Source organism: Gymnoscopelus braueri, assembly GCF_963280865.1.
Source record: "Gymnoscopelus braueri genome assembly, chromosome: 9".
In the NCBI taxonomy this organism is placed as follows: domain Eukaryota; kingdom Metazoa; phylum Chordata; class Actinopteri; order Myctophiformes; family Myctophidae; genus Gymnoscopelus; species Gymnoscopelus braueri.
In genome coordinates this window covers 18714845-18730886 of record NC_137610.1, presented here as the reverse complement: position 1 = coordinate 18730886, position 16042 = coordinate 18714845, and the positions used below count along the sequence as shown (strand labels likewise).

Sequence of the window (16042 nt, the reverse complement as noted above, 5' to 3'; positions counted from 1 at the left end):
CAGATTCTTTCACATTTTGACACGTTGGCCTACAATTAAATTTGAGACTCGTACTGTTACAATGATGTGATACAGTTGTAGTTTACTATCATCACAAGTAAAAAAATGGAAGGAAGAAGGAAGAATTCTTCTAGTAATTATATCCAAACGTGAGAATGAAGTAAACTTGGGGAGAAGACAGATAAGACAAAGGATGTTTACCACAGGATGATGGAAAACAGAGCAGTCTGTGGAGTCATCTAATTTGAGCCCACCAACATAAACAGGCCGTGTTAAAGACAGGCGATTTTGTCAACTAGTTTTGCCAGATAACAAGCCTCTAGCTTTCATACTGTATAGAAGAAACAGGGGGAGAAAAATGGTGTGGAGGTGGGGTATTGTTGTATTCCTACGTTCACTGTAACTAAGTCTTATTATATTGTAACAAGCTGAAATAATGATTCAGGTATTTACTGTACATTCAGTTGACAGGTAGGTGTTTCAAACTGTTATTTATTTTCCACTGAAGCAACTGACAAATGTAACTTTCTTGGTGAAGTACGCACATTAAACTTTTTAATCAACATTTGAATAAACATTAGATTAGGAACAACTCCTTTCATGTTATTGAATAATAAGCCGTTGAGGCCATCTATGCTTTTAAACCATACATGTTAATATAAATAATAATGTAATACACTGGCAAGTGTTAAAGTAAAGTGCATGGCAAATCAATATTTTTGTTTTCTCCAAACAATAGTTTAATCATTTCCTGTGCAAAACCTGCTCTCTATTCTTTCACAGTACTGAAAATCTAGGCTGTAAATTCACCAGATGAATTAAATTTTTAGTGACACATCACTGTAAATGCTTCTAAACAGGGGCTTCACTGCATTTCCCTGCTTTACTTTACCTGTCTTACATTCATAAACTGCTATAGAAGGAAGGAAACAGCAAAAATAATAAATAGATTATCAACAGACAATTGCATGATCGGTCATTTTTGTTTGAATTGGGCAACGTGCTGAATTCACCCAACATTTTACCTCCATACACAGCAAAATCAATTTCCAGATTCCAGAATTGTCCATTTTACTGTGAATGGTCTCCCAGCACCATGAATAACAATGATGGAAGTGGTGTTGAAACTGGATGTTCGTACTAGAACCTGCTCAGAAATGTAGAGCAAGCTAAGTAGTGGAATTACTGGACAGTAGCAAATATGTACAAGCAAAATGAAGAATTGGGCGCATCACTTTAACACTGTGGTCTGCTCCATTTCCACCAGTCACATTTCATAAACACATCTGTTTTCACGTTGCATAGCTGACACAAGACATTAAAAAAATGTTTACATGGTTGAAGGGAATCAACACACATTTAATTCCGATTCAGATTCAGATCATTCAGATTCAGATTGCAAAGATGGGTTATGGTCAGTTTGTAGGACAAATTTTAAGCTTGGTAAACAATGTTCATTGTACATCTTTCTTGGGACGTTGGTTTTATCAATCATTCTTCTGATCATATTTCTCTGTTGAACAATCTCAATGTAGGTTAGGGATAGTGGACCTTTTGAAAAAGTGACTTGGTCATAATCAACTTCATTTTCCCATTCGTTCTCAAGTTGTTTACTTCTTGCATGTCATTCTGAATTCTGAATGTCTGGCTGAACAGACCCATTCTGCATCAAGTAATCACATTAACATTAATGAACAGACAAAACTCTATAAAATAATTCATGACCGCTGTTCTCTTCTCAGATGGTCTCTGACAGTTCCACAGGTGTACATTTTAACCCTTCAGCCATAACTCTAGGTTTGTGTGAAGGGGAAGTTCTTGGCCCTGTAGGCCTTATCACTGGTACTGGTCCTGGTAATTCCCATTCGCACAACGCTGGCCAGAAGAATTGTCCGCCGTTCCGTAAGACTTTGATTGTGCCAAGATGCTCTCACTGCCGATTGCTGATTCTTCAGCCAGCTCATCCTCGTCAAGGATTCCACATTTATCCTCGCTTGTTCTTTCAGGGTCTGCCCATTCCTGTTCCTCTCCCGATGCAAAGATAGCATAGAAGATGACCCCTGAATAATGCACCATGGAGGCAATCACAAACACATTCTGCCACTCCAGACGGGTCTGCATTGGGGAGAAGAATTGCAGTCAATGAGTCTACTGTCAAAGGCAAACCTGTTAATGTTTACTGACGCATAACAGATAACAGATGTACTTATGCTGCCTCATGACATACTGTATGTCATACTTTAATGAGAATGTATAACATTTACGATGTTAACACTACAGCCTCTCGGGCATGTGATATTACATATACAACGTCTGTGTAGTTTAAAGGGAAACTTTAAGGAGACAATAACATCCAATTAACACCAAACGAATAACTATAACTATATCGTTCACCACCGTTGTCATTATAGTTGTGATGTGATCTCGGCCATATATTTATAGTTATAGTTATAGTTCTTGGTGTGGACGGCCCTTTAGGGTCAAAAGTCCCTCGATTGAGCAGAACTTCTGTATGGGCGAATACACTGTTGGGTTGAATGATAACTGCTGGGAGGTTGAATTGTACACCGTCACTGTTTGTATAAATACATTGAGGGGACATGAATTTAGCTGTGTGTTTTAAGCTTGTTATTATTTTTAGTGTGTACTGACAGTTTAAGGGGTTGATACCTATATCAGTCCCTTGTCCCTTGTGGGTTTTGCTGGTTGTAAACTAAAACTTAAGGAAATGTCATGGGGTCACTCAAATGGTTAGGGTTCATCCTCTGGGGAGCATGAAAGCACTACGTTTCATGGCAATCTGCCTATTCGATTTTGAGACACTGCATTGGAAATGCAAATTAGAATTTGTAGCACATGGCCACGAGGGAATGATGGCATCATGATGTAATTCCATTTCCAGCTCATGTACATGCAGACATCTGCATGCCCCTCAGATTTTACGATCGCATGTACTTTACGCACGTAATGTACAAGTACAGTGGCACAAAAACATGGTCGCTCTGTTTGAGAAGAGGTTGCGTGAGGACAACCACGGCATTTGTATAAGTCGTCATATGAAAGACAACACAATATGCTTAAATTCTTGGAAAGAAAGTGCTGTTACTGTCAGAAGAGATGAAAGTGTGTCAGTGTGCAGGCAGAAGTGAAAGTATCTGCGAGACACTTTTAGTCAAGTGTATTGTGCTTGTGTGGAACGTGCGCATGTCTGCAGACCTCAAATTGTACTATATAACAGAATTACGTATGCATCGGCTATCCACAGAATCTCTGCTACAGGGATGTGGCAAGTATAATCCGGCCTTAAGGTTGGCGCTAGAGAAAAGGCCATGTGTACACAAAAATCACTATAGGGCTTTTCAGTGGATCTAAAATAGTGTTTGTTGTATCATGCTATACCTTGTGCTTGGTAAGGGCTCCAACAATCAGTGGGCACACCATTCCAGACAGTGTTCCTACACCATTGGAGATACCCATCAAGATGCTGGCATAACGTGGAGCAATATCCAGATGATTGACATTGAAACCTGTGAATACAGTGAGTGAGCAATCAGTCTGGAAAAAAAGAAAGTTTCTTGTGACCTTGTCTTTTTAGTTGCCTTGCAACAGGCTATAATGTATTCAGTAATGATGCCCTTCTGAAGGCGTATCAGACCAATGAATCTATATTGAATCACACCCAATGGAGAAGTAGTATACAATTCTCTTTCAACTATACTTCAAAAAGCCAGCCAAAACATCTAAGATGATTAGATGCTTTTGGAGAAGAAAGAGTATATAGCTGCCTAGGAGTTTAAATATAGTGCAGTTCAAACTTTATCTTACACAGTAAAATACTCAGTGTTATTACTGTATTATTAACATTTGTGACAGGGTCTAATAGAATGTGCTGTAAGTAGGCAAACATGAAATTGCGTAAATACTGTAAATGAAATAGTTTGTAATGTATTTATTTTCTTATTATACAAATGTATATGTTGAAGAATCCACTCAATATACAAATAACAATTTTACACATCAGCAAATACTTGCTGTGACACAGCTTCTTGATTAATTTTTTTTGAAAGCTTACAATGTGCACCTTAATAATCTGTACATTCAATCAGACCATGTCACATTTCTACACTAATACTGAGGATTTAGAGTCACCATACTTGATGATACCATTCATACACATATATACAAAAACCAAGGTATTATACCTGAGATGGCGAATCCACTGAAGCCGACAGCCAGAACCAGGAAGGTGATGGCCACCCCACGTGTATGAGAGAACCCAACCACCAAAAGCAGAGTAGCCTCCATACCAAAGCCTGTGGGAAAACAGGGTTAGACAATATCAAAGTCACTAAAAGGATCACTCTATTTTGGAATCAAGCAATGAACATTTACACTCAAATACAAATATCATGCTTATTGCTCAACTATCAAATTTTTTCCATGTTTTATGCTATCTATTGTTTAAATCTATTGTAACCACATTCATACGTGTATGGAACATCAAAATCTCGTTGTTTTACTTGGGCTTACATTTATATTACGTTCACATACCTCCACAGTTCATGATTTTCCGCACATTCGTTGTAGACATAATTTTGTTTGTACGCAAGTAGTCTGCCAGCTGTCCTCCAAATGGCACGACGAGGGTCATCACCAAGTGGGGCACGGCAGACAGAAACCCCACCTACAGGGAGGGGGACACATTGGTAAATGAATGTGGGATCGGCACTTTTGTGTTCACACGTTGTATTTAGGTGTCTGTGCAACAGGTGCACTACATTACAGTGGTTCTCAAAGTGGGATGAGTTAATATAGCATCAAAATCAGTTTAACCACTTAAACCCTATATACAGTACATTGGCTATTTGAAAATAGCCGATCTACACGCTCACAACGCGTTGCGATACGTTGCGAGCTTGTAGATCTGCTATTTTCCCCAAATCTTGAAAATGTTTGAAACATAATTTTACAAATATTTGAACAACATAAATCTTGTATCGGGGTCCTTGGCACAAATATTTTCAGATGGGGGTCTGCGGCCAAATACATATTCATTTGGGGGTCCTTGACATTACAAGATTTGAGAAGCACTGCACTACAAGAGTGAGGCCAACCTTTTCGATGGGGAGGCCGAAGACTTCTTCGAAATATGCTGGCTGGCTGATGAGGAGCAGGTAGAAGGTCCAGCTGCGGCAGAAGTTGGCCACGATGATGGCATACACAGGCATGGAGGTAAAGAAACGTCGCCATGGAGTCTTGTATTTCTGTTGAGGGAGAGAACCGGAACTGTTTGAAGCACTCCCAAAGCTCTGGCTATGTTTGTATGCGTATATGTGTGTATTTGTATGTCTCTGTGTGTGTGTGTGTGTGTGTGTGTGGGGGTGTGTGTGTGTGCGTGCGTGCGTGCGTGCGTGCGTGCGTGCGTGCGTGCGTGCGTGCGTGCGTGCGTGCGTGCGTGCGTGCGTGCGTGCGCATGTGTGTAATTCGATTCACGTTTCAGGTATTTGTCTGACACCCTTTTCCAGAGTGACTCACAGTGTAGGCGGGTGCTGGGTGGAGGTTCAAAGTCTTGCTCAAGGACACTTCAACGGGACACACTGACTATGGATTGAATGTGTGACCTTGTAGCATTGGGAAAGTCTCTCTAATCATTGTGGGCTCGCTGCAGTAGCAGCGAGCACACTATTGATGTTCTACATTATTTCTTTATTATTCTCCACAAAACTTTGGCACCTAACTACTCCTACATACTTTCACTTAGAGGTTCTTTCTCCTGATTGGATGAAATGGGTGACTCACCTGAAAATGTATTTATTATATTCATTATTTATAATTATATGTATTATATCTATTTATTAAACACCTTTATTTGACTCTCAACGGCTTTTCTAACCATGTGTTTAGAGCTTAGCTGAAGATACTGCGGTATTCTCCAAGATACGTTTAAACTTTCTTAAATAAATAGACGTATGTAACGTCTATGTACAGTATATACAGTATATGTAACCGCAGCCACTGTGATGCGTTGTGAGCTTGCAGATCTGCTATTTTGGAGAAGGCTTGACAATCTTTGGAAGATGTGAGTACTTTTACTATGGCAATTTAAGTATATTTTATATAGTAGTGACACACACACACACACACACACACACACACACACACACACACACACACACACACACACACACACACACACACACAATACACCTAGCACCAAGCAGGGGCGTAACTGATGACAATTAGGAGAATGGAAACAGGTGATCAACCGGAGCCAAGTCTACAATCTCACGTACAACACAGTCAGAGATACCAAGTCAAATAGAGCACTGCCTGGGACCCTGACTGAATTTGTACTTTTTATATTATTTTTTGTCTCTAAGCGAGCCCACATTGTTTCTTCAGGAACAATATTTTCTAGTTATGTCTGCTACCATGCCAGCCAGAACGCATGTGCATGCGTGTGTGTGTGTGTGTGCGTGTGTGTGTGCGTGCACATGCTTGCGTGTGTGTGTCCGCGTGCTTGAACAAATATCTAAAGGTAACAAGGAGCATGTGCATGCAAATTATTTCATTTATCACCCCAAAACATGTTATAATGGCATGAAATGATCCGCATTTGAATAAGGCATTATTATTATTTTATTGTACACACCGCAATGGCACTCAGTTGGTCTCCAATGGCGGCCTCTATGTATTTCCTTTCCTCATCAGAGATGGTAGGGTGGTCAGCAGGGCTTCCATATGCCAGCAACAGCCAGAAGATATACCATATCATCCCAAAAACACCTTTTGATAAAAGCAACATTAAGAAAGTAAACGAAAATAAGTAAATAATATGCTAAATTAATTACTGTGGATGTATGGATAGCTATCGTGATACCGAAGGCTTTGTCACGCATTACAGAGCAGGCTGTGGTAAAGTGGATTCATTAAAATGGGTCCAGACCTTCTCTGAACCACAAGAATTTTAATTATTAAAACAATATGAACAAAGTATTAGTCACAGGGCCCAGACAGGAAAATGTTCATTTACATCAATTAATCATGAGATAAGATCTCCTGAGAATGACCGCAGTCAGACACAGGCACTGCAAAGAATGAGATTATGCGAGTACTAATCATTTTAATGAAGTTCAAAAGCAATTCAGTCGTCACTTAGTGCTAAGCACAGGTGCCGGGCAGCAATGTCCCATAAGTCCCTCTAATGATATTACAACAGTTCTTTATGTCACTAAAGTGACATCTAGTGTATTCAATGGCCAGTTGCTCAACACCCAACATCCTACAGTGTACTCTTATTTGTTCCCTGATACACAGTACAAAAAAAACCAATTAGTCTACATGTTATACATAACTTGGTTCATTTCAAAATGTAACTTTCACCCTGGTGTCCCTATGCTGGACACTTCATTATGTGGAAGGTGAAAATGTTAGTCAGCAAAATGTTCTAACATTTTCACATTTTCACAATTAAAAAAATAGCAAGAGTAGTAGATCTACAACGCCACAATAACGACACAACGTGTATGGGGCTTGTGGGCTATTTTTACCATTTGTGGTAAGATTAAGTATATAACAGGGCTTAAGATTCAACATTTGAATTTTACTGAATTCAAATGTCCTGTTATAGTATTTTGCTCAATGTTCTATATGTAAAGCACATTGAATTGCCTTGGCTTGTTGTTGAAATGTGCTATACAAATAACTGTGCCTTGAATTTCCTTGCCTTGCCTAAGTGATTAAACTTACCATAGATGTAGAAGACAGAAGGCCATCCAACAGACTGTACCATAATACCTGCTAAAGGCATGGCAATCACTGCTCCTGCATAAGATCCTGGAACCAGAAAGTGTCAAAAGTCAAAATTTGTACCGCTTTCATGCCAACATTTCATGTATTTAATTATGATTGATTATTCGGTTGAAAAGGTAAATGATATGCAACTTGACTTGTTTGTGTTTGCCATTGTTCATTTGAAATATAAAACAAACTTTAACTTCATGTAGTTTGCATGGCCCTGTACTCTGAATTAACATTCAATACTCAACAGCATATACAACATAATGTGCCATACAATAACCATGTATCCTAAAGGAAAATGTAGTCTAAATGAATAAATGTTTTGAAAATGCACAATTTCAACTGTCCATGATAGGGACATTGAGGGTGTTTTTAATGTATTTTCTATTATCTGACGTATTAATAAACAAATTTGTTTTGAATAGAGCGTAAGAGTGACACTGTATTTACTGCAGGTGAATAGGAGACAAGTGCTTTCACAGAGCAGATGCAGTCTTCATTCAGAGACAATGTCAAGAGGCTTTTGATAGTATAGGTTGCCATGGTACCAGTTGTAATGTGTGTGGAGGATGGCTATTTTAATTTCAGGTAGCAATGACAGCATGGGCAGCATCAGCAAAACAAACAAACAAACAAACAAAGACACGCCCAAAGACATAGTCTGTGATTATATTCATGATATTGTTTTTGTTTATCTGAAGTCTAAGTCTAATAGTCCCTCATTTTAACCTTTTCCAGCTAGGAAAGTCCATTTGAATCAGTAAGTTCTTGTGCTAAAAACAAAGAAAGAGAAAGGGCTCTAGCATCTCCAATCATCCATGATTTTGTTATGGTGTTTGTCCAAAAATGTTTGACACACTGAGAATGCTTCAGGTGTCTTTACAATGTTGTTATTATTTCTAAAGAGACCAGCTGATACTTGACCCACCACAAAATGAGGTTGTGGCCAGTCGACTCCGTTCTAGAGGCGGTGCCCATTTTGCCCACATCCCATGGCATGCAGGATAGGTGACACCCTATCAGGGAGAAGGACATAAAAGATTTACTCAAAGGTTAACAAATTGGTCTAAGAGCACATGCAGGTTCATTTGCACAAGAAGTTTAACCATTGAAATCTTTGGAAAGGTGGAATGGAGTTGTAATGATGCAGCGGCAATGGAGTGAAAACACTGTGAATGTGTGCACCTTCTTACCTCCACTAAACCCTGCAGGATGCGGACAAACATCACACAACCGTAGTGCACTCTTGCTGCTGATGGGATGAACATATTCAGAATTGACGTCAGGACAATGGCTGCACCAAACACTCTGTAGAGATACAGCATGGTTGTGTGATCACACAAATGAGAAGAGGAACACGTTCATAAACAACTTTAATCTTATTAGCTGAGCCCTGCAAAGCTCAAGTGCAAAACTATTGTTAACAGTGCATATCTCCGCCAGGCTGGCTGGCCTACCCGGGGCTGTGTAAGTTTTGGGTTGCAGCCACCAGGAAACTGAGGGGGAAATAGTCTTTGATATATAGTATGGTTCAACATTTGTCTTTGATATATAGTATGGTTCAACATTTGGCATGTTGGGGCAAAATATGGTCAGATGTGAAAGTTTGGAGGTGCACTCCATAGAGGCATCTCAACATGCCATTCGAATTTGGGGTTGATTGGATATTGCGTCCATGATATATGCCGTTTCTTGACAAATTATTACAGGCAGTATGGAATATCAAAAAGCTGTTTGACGATCAACGCTCATTGTCACATGACGAGATCATGTGTACCTGAAGATTTGTAAATAAAATAATTATGTTTCTGAAACAAACAGTGACATGTATGGCACCCCCTATGGGTCTAAGTTAAAATGCTTTTGGCTCTGCATTGTATAAAAGACCCTGGCGACAAAGAATTGTAGCGGTAAGCGAGATCTTCGACGATCTGCAAGACTAGCCTGTATGTCACTGTTTGCGAATGTGTCCAGTGGGTGCCAAAAATTGGCAAAACAAACTTGGACTGGAACACAGCCATATGATTTGACTATGCACAATTCTTGCACAATTTGCTTCCTTTTCACTATTGTTTCACTACCAAACTATATTGTCAGACCTTATAACCTGTGTGATATTGAGAACAAAACCACAGTATGTCTGCACTGCTGCAATCTCCTAGAGCTGGATGTGTTTTTGTGTCCCATATTGCCAGACAGTAGCTCAAAATGGCTGCAGTGCGAGGCACGAGGCAGTCAACCTTATAATTAGACAGATCTCATGCTTGTGCTTTTGATCGGCCGAGATAAAGATGATTCCACTGGATCCCACATTTCTGTTTCACGGCCAGCTTCTCGTAGCTCCTTTTCCATTTCCCTCATATGCACCCCCCTTCCCCGTCCTGCTCTTTTTCCAAAACGGTGTGTAAGTGACACTTGTAATATTCCAGTGGCTGGTGTTTCAGGCAGAAATCAGAGGCAGGATCTTTCATTATTAACTCTGTCAGTGGCGTGTCCTCTTTTCCTGCGAAGCTTTTATTACAGGACTCGTATCGGTACCATCAGCACTGCTCACCAGCACCACACCACACGGTTTTAACCCTTTAACCACACGAGTTGAGGACGCACTCCTCTCACATCCCATATATCTGTATCCATAGTTCAGTCACACCTCTCGTAATGAGATTGTTTAATGCTCAAGGCTCCTCATGCTCAGACAGAGCTGGGCAAGGCAGCTTTCTCTGTCAGCTTCCTGGAATGAGCTTCAAAAGTCTTTAAAATGAGCTCAGAGCAATGGTCCTTAACACTTTTAACCGTGATTGCACCTGTTTTATTTAAGTTATTTTGTTTTTGTTTACTTGTTTTATGTACTTTTTAAGTTGTTTATTTTGTAATTGTACACTGATTCACATTCCTTGTCAATCTGTAATGACATTGTATCCTCGGCCTCGGCTACATTGAAAATTAGGGCTTGCCCCTCAACTGTACTCCTAAATAAAGGTGATGATGATGAATGTGGCTGTGTGTAGCACTGCTTCTAAAATAAGTCTCACATGTATTCATCTCACATTCATCCTAAATACATGGAAAGAGATTCACACCTGTAGCATCAACAGTATCCTACTCTGTTTTGTAAAAAATGAAGCCGTCAGAAGTGTGTGTCACCTGTTGGCAGCCAGCTTGTTGGAGATGAAACCTCCAGGAATCTGAGTGACAATGTAACCCCAGAAGAATGAGCCATGGATCAGCCCCACTGTCTCTGGGTTCCAGTTGAACTGGGCCATCTGGTTGGGATGGAGGAAAACCATTCAGACAACATGTCTGCGGGAGTGTGAGTGAGTGAGTGAGTAAATTTGGTAATACTTTCTATGAAACACGACTGCATTATGAGCATAATTTAGTTGATTTATTTTCATCTCTGTGTTGTTTTAATGTTGCTTTATGCTTTTGCTTTATTGTTAATTATTTTGTCTTTTTCTGTCAATCTTATTCTTGCTCTGTAAAGCACTTTGAGCTGCATTTCATGTGCTATACAAATAAAGTTCATTATTATTATTACTTATAATTCATTATAATCAGATTATAACACTGTATAATTATAGTTATAAGAAGTCATAATGCATTATAACAATAATCATAACAAATGTTTATGTTTATGTTTTTTTAATGTTGGGCTTCATAGAAAGTGTTACCTGAAGGTTCATTAATCCTCAAACCACATCAAACCGTTAATATCACAGATGTACAATGTATAGCATACCGTACTGAACTTTCAATGGGATTATTAACTTGTCAATTGGCTATTATATCCTGTTATAATCTATTAAAGACAATCATTAGGATCAATTGTATTTATAATAAGAATATGTGTGCAAAGCACAGTCCCAACAACTCACGAGTCAAATCTAGTATTAATTAATCCTTGACTGAAGCCTACCTGCAGGACTGGAGTTCCATTGATATAGACAGTATTGTTGTTCACCATCTCCACAATAGCAACACCTAGGTTACAACGTATGCCAAAAGAAATGCAGAAACCCAGGCCACTGAGCATAGCAATGATGTACCGCTTGGGCAGGCCCCCACAGCCACAGTCAAACAAGGGGACTTTTCGGGGTGGGGCTGCCACGGGTTGCCCATCCTCGTTCAGTTCAAAGTTCTCCTCCTCGACATTCGAACCATCTATGTTCCTACAGTGGAAATATGACAAACGATCACACTGAGGGAATAAGATATTGTGATTTGGGTGATAATATGTTGTCTTGGCACTGAAAATGATTGACCTTGCATTCGACAGTATGTGCTTTAAGGAACCTAAAGGTTGCAGCACATCTATCTTTACGTTTTTTCTCTGCATGTGCACACCTGTTCCATTACTAAGAGATTTTCTCCACCCTCATCCCTCAGCATTCATGGATGCTTTCATCTGTGTGCATCAGATCGACACATGAGTTCAGAAAACAAAAGGGCTCGCACACTGAAAGATGAACATTGAGGCTCTTAGATGCAAAAAAAAGTCCTTTACTTACAAAAGAGCAAAACGTGACATGGTGAAATAAAGTGACACAGAGAGTGGACTTTTGGTCCTCAGACCATCATCAACAATCCAGTAAGGACTATTTTTGCATCCAAAGAGCTTCAATGTAAATTTTTCAGTGTGTGAGCCTGTATCAATAATAATGTTCTTGTGAAACACGTCTGTGTTGTGGCATTTTTGTCAATAATATCAAAACGCAATCTTTGCTATGGCATAACTTCTCAGTGTCAGGCAACAAAACTGATAACTATTAGGATATAATTAATTGCCTGATAAATAATGTAACGGATGTGTGTACCAAGATACAGTAATATGGATTATAGCCTACTAATTAGTTCTAATGGTTAAAGACATAACCTCTCTTTATTTTTCTTCCATTATTAATGTCCCTGTTAGATGTATTTGTGAAACATTTCAATGTATTGCACTGAATGGATCAGACATAATTGTGTTAAATATATATATAAAAAAACATGGTTTAGTTTACTAATCTCCTGTGTTTAATTTATATTGTATATTGCACATCAGATTTTCACTGAAATATCAATTCTATTTTCCTCATTAATGTGCATGGCACATACTGTAGACTCACTTGAAATATGAAAAATATCACTTAACAGGAAATTGTCTACTTAGTGATTTATCTCTCTAATGACAACAATGTGTGCAGGCTCCATATACTACCTTCCGTATTGAAATATGTATCAGATATGAAATATGGATCAGTGTCTTAAAATACATTCTGAGATTACATCACTGGCAAGCAAAAGAAATCAAATATTTATTTATCTTCAGGATCTCTGAGAACAGAACACATTGAGCTTAATGTGCTTGCTACAAGGCTCTCCAGGTCCCTCTGGCAGCTAATGTTTGAGCTCTCTTAAGTGTGGCATTCTTTCTTATACAGTATATAGATCTGCTGCAGTTATAATGACAAATTATGAATGGAATGATAAACAGTGAATTGTTTAAAGGGAGCTCTGCGTCCATTTCTACAAAATATCAGGTTCAGATATTCATCAGTATTTGAAAGTGAGACTGAAACTATATTCACACCAAGCCTGTATACAAAGTGTTAATTTATCAATGTGTAACGTTGTCAGAATTAAATGAACACTCAGGACTCTACAGTGTATGTGCTCCTTCCACTCCCATATCAAAACAAACTCACCTTTGCAGGTTTCCTAGAGAGTCTCCAACTGTGTTCTTCGCCGCCTCCTTTCCAGGCTTTAGCACCTTCTCCTTCAGCCCTGCTAACCCTCCAAAAGGCATTGTCGCCTTCTACTCTGCTTTCTTCTGCTCTTTAAATCACAACAGTGTCTTTCTACCTTACTGGCAACGCTTTGCTCTGAGAAAGAAAAGGAGAAGAGGAAAAAAATCCACTAGATGCTGTAACTCATCCTTCCTGAGCTTTAGGCACCGGGGGGGCTGGCTCCGCCTTTCAGTTGTGCCGAGGGGTCCCTCAGATGTGAGTTGGGCTTCTTCTCTGCACTCCCCTATGCTGCGACTGAAGGACTCTGTCAGGAGGAGGTGAGGAGGAAGATGAGCTGAGCAGGGTGTAGATGCAGATGGTGTTAACGGTCAATTGTATCAGTATTCCTCTGTGTCAAAGGAACCATGCAGGTAGAGCCTGGAGGTGGAGCTTGTGTCACCTCCCTATAGGATCCAGTGGAAAGACTCCAAAATGTGAACCAAAGGAAAGAAAGTGTAGATTCCAGCTTTTAGTGTCTGTGGGTGTTATAAACTTTTTCTTGCAGCTGAATTGAATTGACCGCTCTCCTCTCCATCTCATAGCTCATCTATTCCTGGTGAGGAAGGGCATAGATGGGGGGACTTGGAGCCCAGCCCCTTAGTTTAACCATCATCATCTCTCCAGCACCACCCCTACAACCGGTTAGGTTAATCTGAAACCAGCCCAGAGGATGAATTATTAAATATTGACGAGCTCAACCAGTTGCATTGAAGAGAGAAGGGAGTGAGCTGGATTGCTGTGGTGTTACATGCGAGCAGGTGAAACCCCAGACTCAGCCATCAGGTTCCAGGTGCATGCTCACATTCATTAGCAGCTAGCAACAATGGCTCCAATTCCTATAGCTAGTGAATGGTAACTGCTCACATAGCACTGCATATTGTATAGACTTATCACAGCTGTCATTTCTCCTGTGAAATACTGATGTTATATTTCCTAAAAAACTACATTTTTCTCTTTTTCATTATTGGTGTGGGCAAACCATCATCTTCATGGCCAGCCAGATCATCAAACATGCAGCGGTTTAAGAAACCCAGATATTGAGATTTAAAAAATTCAACAGTTAACTGCATGGTGAGGCCATGAGCTCTCAAAATGTGTTTTAGTGATTGTGCTAGTGTGAATGCTCAGGGCAGTGATGGTACTTCAGCAGTGTGCTCTATAAATAAACTGTAGTACCAGGACCCCACTGGATACTCTTTCAATAAATAAGGTTTTATCATATAGTAACAGGAAATTAACAGGGACTGGCTTTCTTTATTTCTGTACGAATAGGGCTCATATGCAGCATATATGCTAACATTATCCTGTATACAGAATGTGCATATAAAATGTATGCTCTTGCTTTTGAGAGCATTCATGTTTAAAGCTGGCTCCAGACCAATCCAAATCGGCCCGACTTTGGGCCGATTTGGCTTCGGGAAGCGTCGGCCAGTCGGTTAGGGGTCCGTCGGCCAGTCGGTTAGGGGTCCGTCGGGACCTTTTCGGCCGACCCAGAGCCGACCGAACATGTTCAGCTTTTTAGCCGACTGGCAGAGCAGTGGCAGTGACAACAAAGGGCTGTCGGTGTTGCCAGATTATGTGAGAGAAACAAGCGACCATGTCTATGAAAACCTACATTCACTGTTTCTCGTTGTTGCTCCCAGAGAGAGAGAGAGAGATTGATTGATTTGACCTAGTTTTGCGCAGTTTTGGTGCGCAACACAACCCTCGTTTAAGTGAATTGCTTTCACCTGCTGCTGCTGTGTGGAGCGCAGTGGTGGAAAAAGTACTCAAATGTTTTACTTAAGTAAAAGTATCAATACTGCAATGTAGAAGTACTCCGTTACAAGTAAAAGTCCCGAATTAAAAATGTACTTGAGTGAAAGTACAAAAGTATTGGTATCAAAATGTACTTAAAGTACCAAAAGTAAAAGTACTCAAATGTTTGAAAATAGCAGATCTACAAGCTCACAACGCGTCGCTTCGCGACGCGTTGTGAGCTTGTAGATCGGCTATTTTCAAATAGCCTAGGTATAAAATAGAGCTAAAGTGGTTACTGTATGTTTTATAATGTAATAATTTATATCTGCAAAGTAACTAATAACTAAAGTTTTCAAATAATTGTAGTGGAGTAAAAGTAGAATATTTTCCTCAGAGATGTATGGAGTAGAAGTAAAAGTACTGAAAATTAGAAATACTCCAGTAAAGTAAAAAATCCTCAAAAGTGTACTTAAGTACAGTACTTGAGTAAATGTACTTAGTTACTTTACACCACTGGCGGAGTGTGCGCTACAGGGCATATCTCCAAGCCAGGGTGACCTACCCAGGCTCATGAAATTCATATGCAGGCATAGTAGCCAATTAGAATGAAATCCGCAAAAACGGACTCATATACTGATACAGAACCATATATTGGCTATTATATTATGGCTGTCGGGTGGAAATCTTGTATGTTCCTTTTTTATTATTATTTAAAAACAATTTAAAATCGTGAA

At 39.7% G+C, this 16042-nt stretch overlaps 1 protein-coding gene across 1 annotated transcript; it reads right to left on the bottom strand.

Moving 5' to 3' along the window:
* Positions 1-1836: 1836 nt before the first annotated feature.
* Positions 1837-13588, bottom strand: slc17a8 (solute carrier family 17 member 8; the record flags this gene model as incomplete). The annotated part of the gene is made up of 12 exons (XM_080438059.1): positions 1837-2115; positions 3400-3527; positions 4203-4313; positions 4552-4684; positions 5115-5264; positions 6653-6786; positions 7750-7836; positions 8729-8816; positions 8994-9108; positions 10945-11063; positions 11717-11969; positions 13488-13588. The coding sequence occupies 12 exons, from the start codon at positions 13586-13588 to the stop codon at positions 1837-1839; spliced, it is 1698 nt and encodes a 565-aa protein (XP_080294185.1).
* Between the last annotated feature and the right edge of the window lie 2454 nt (positions 13589-16042).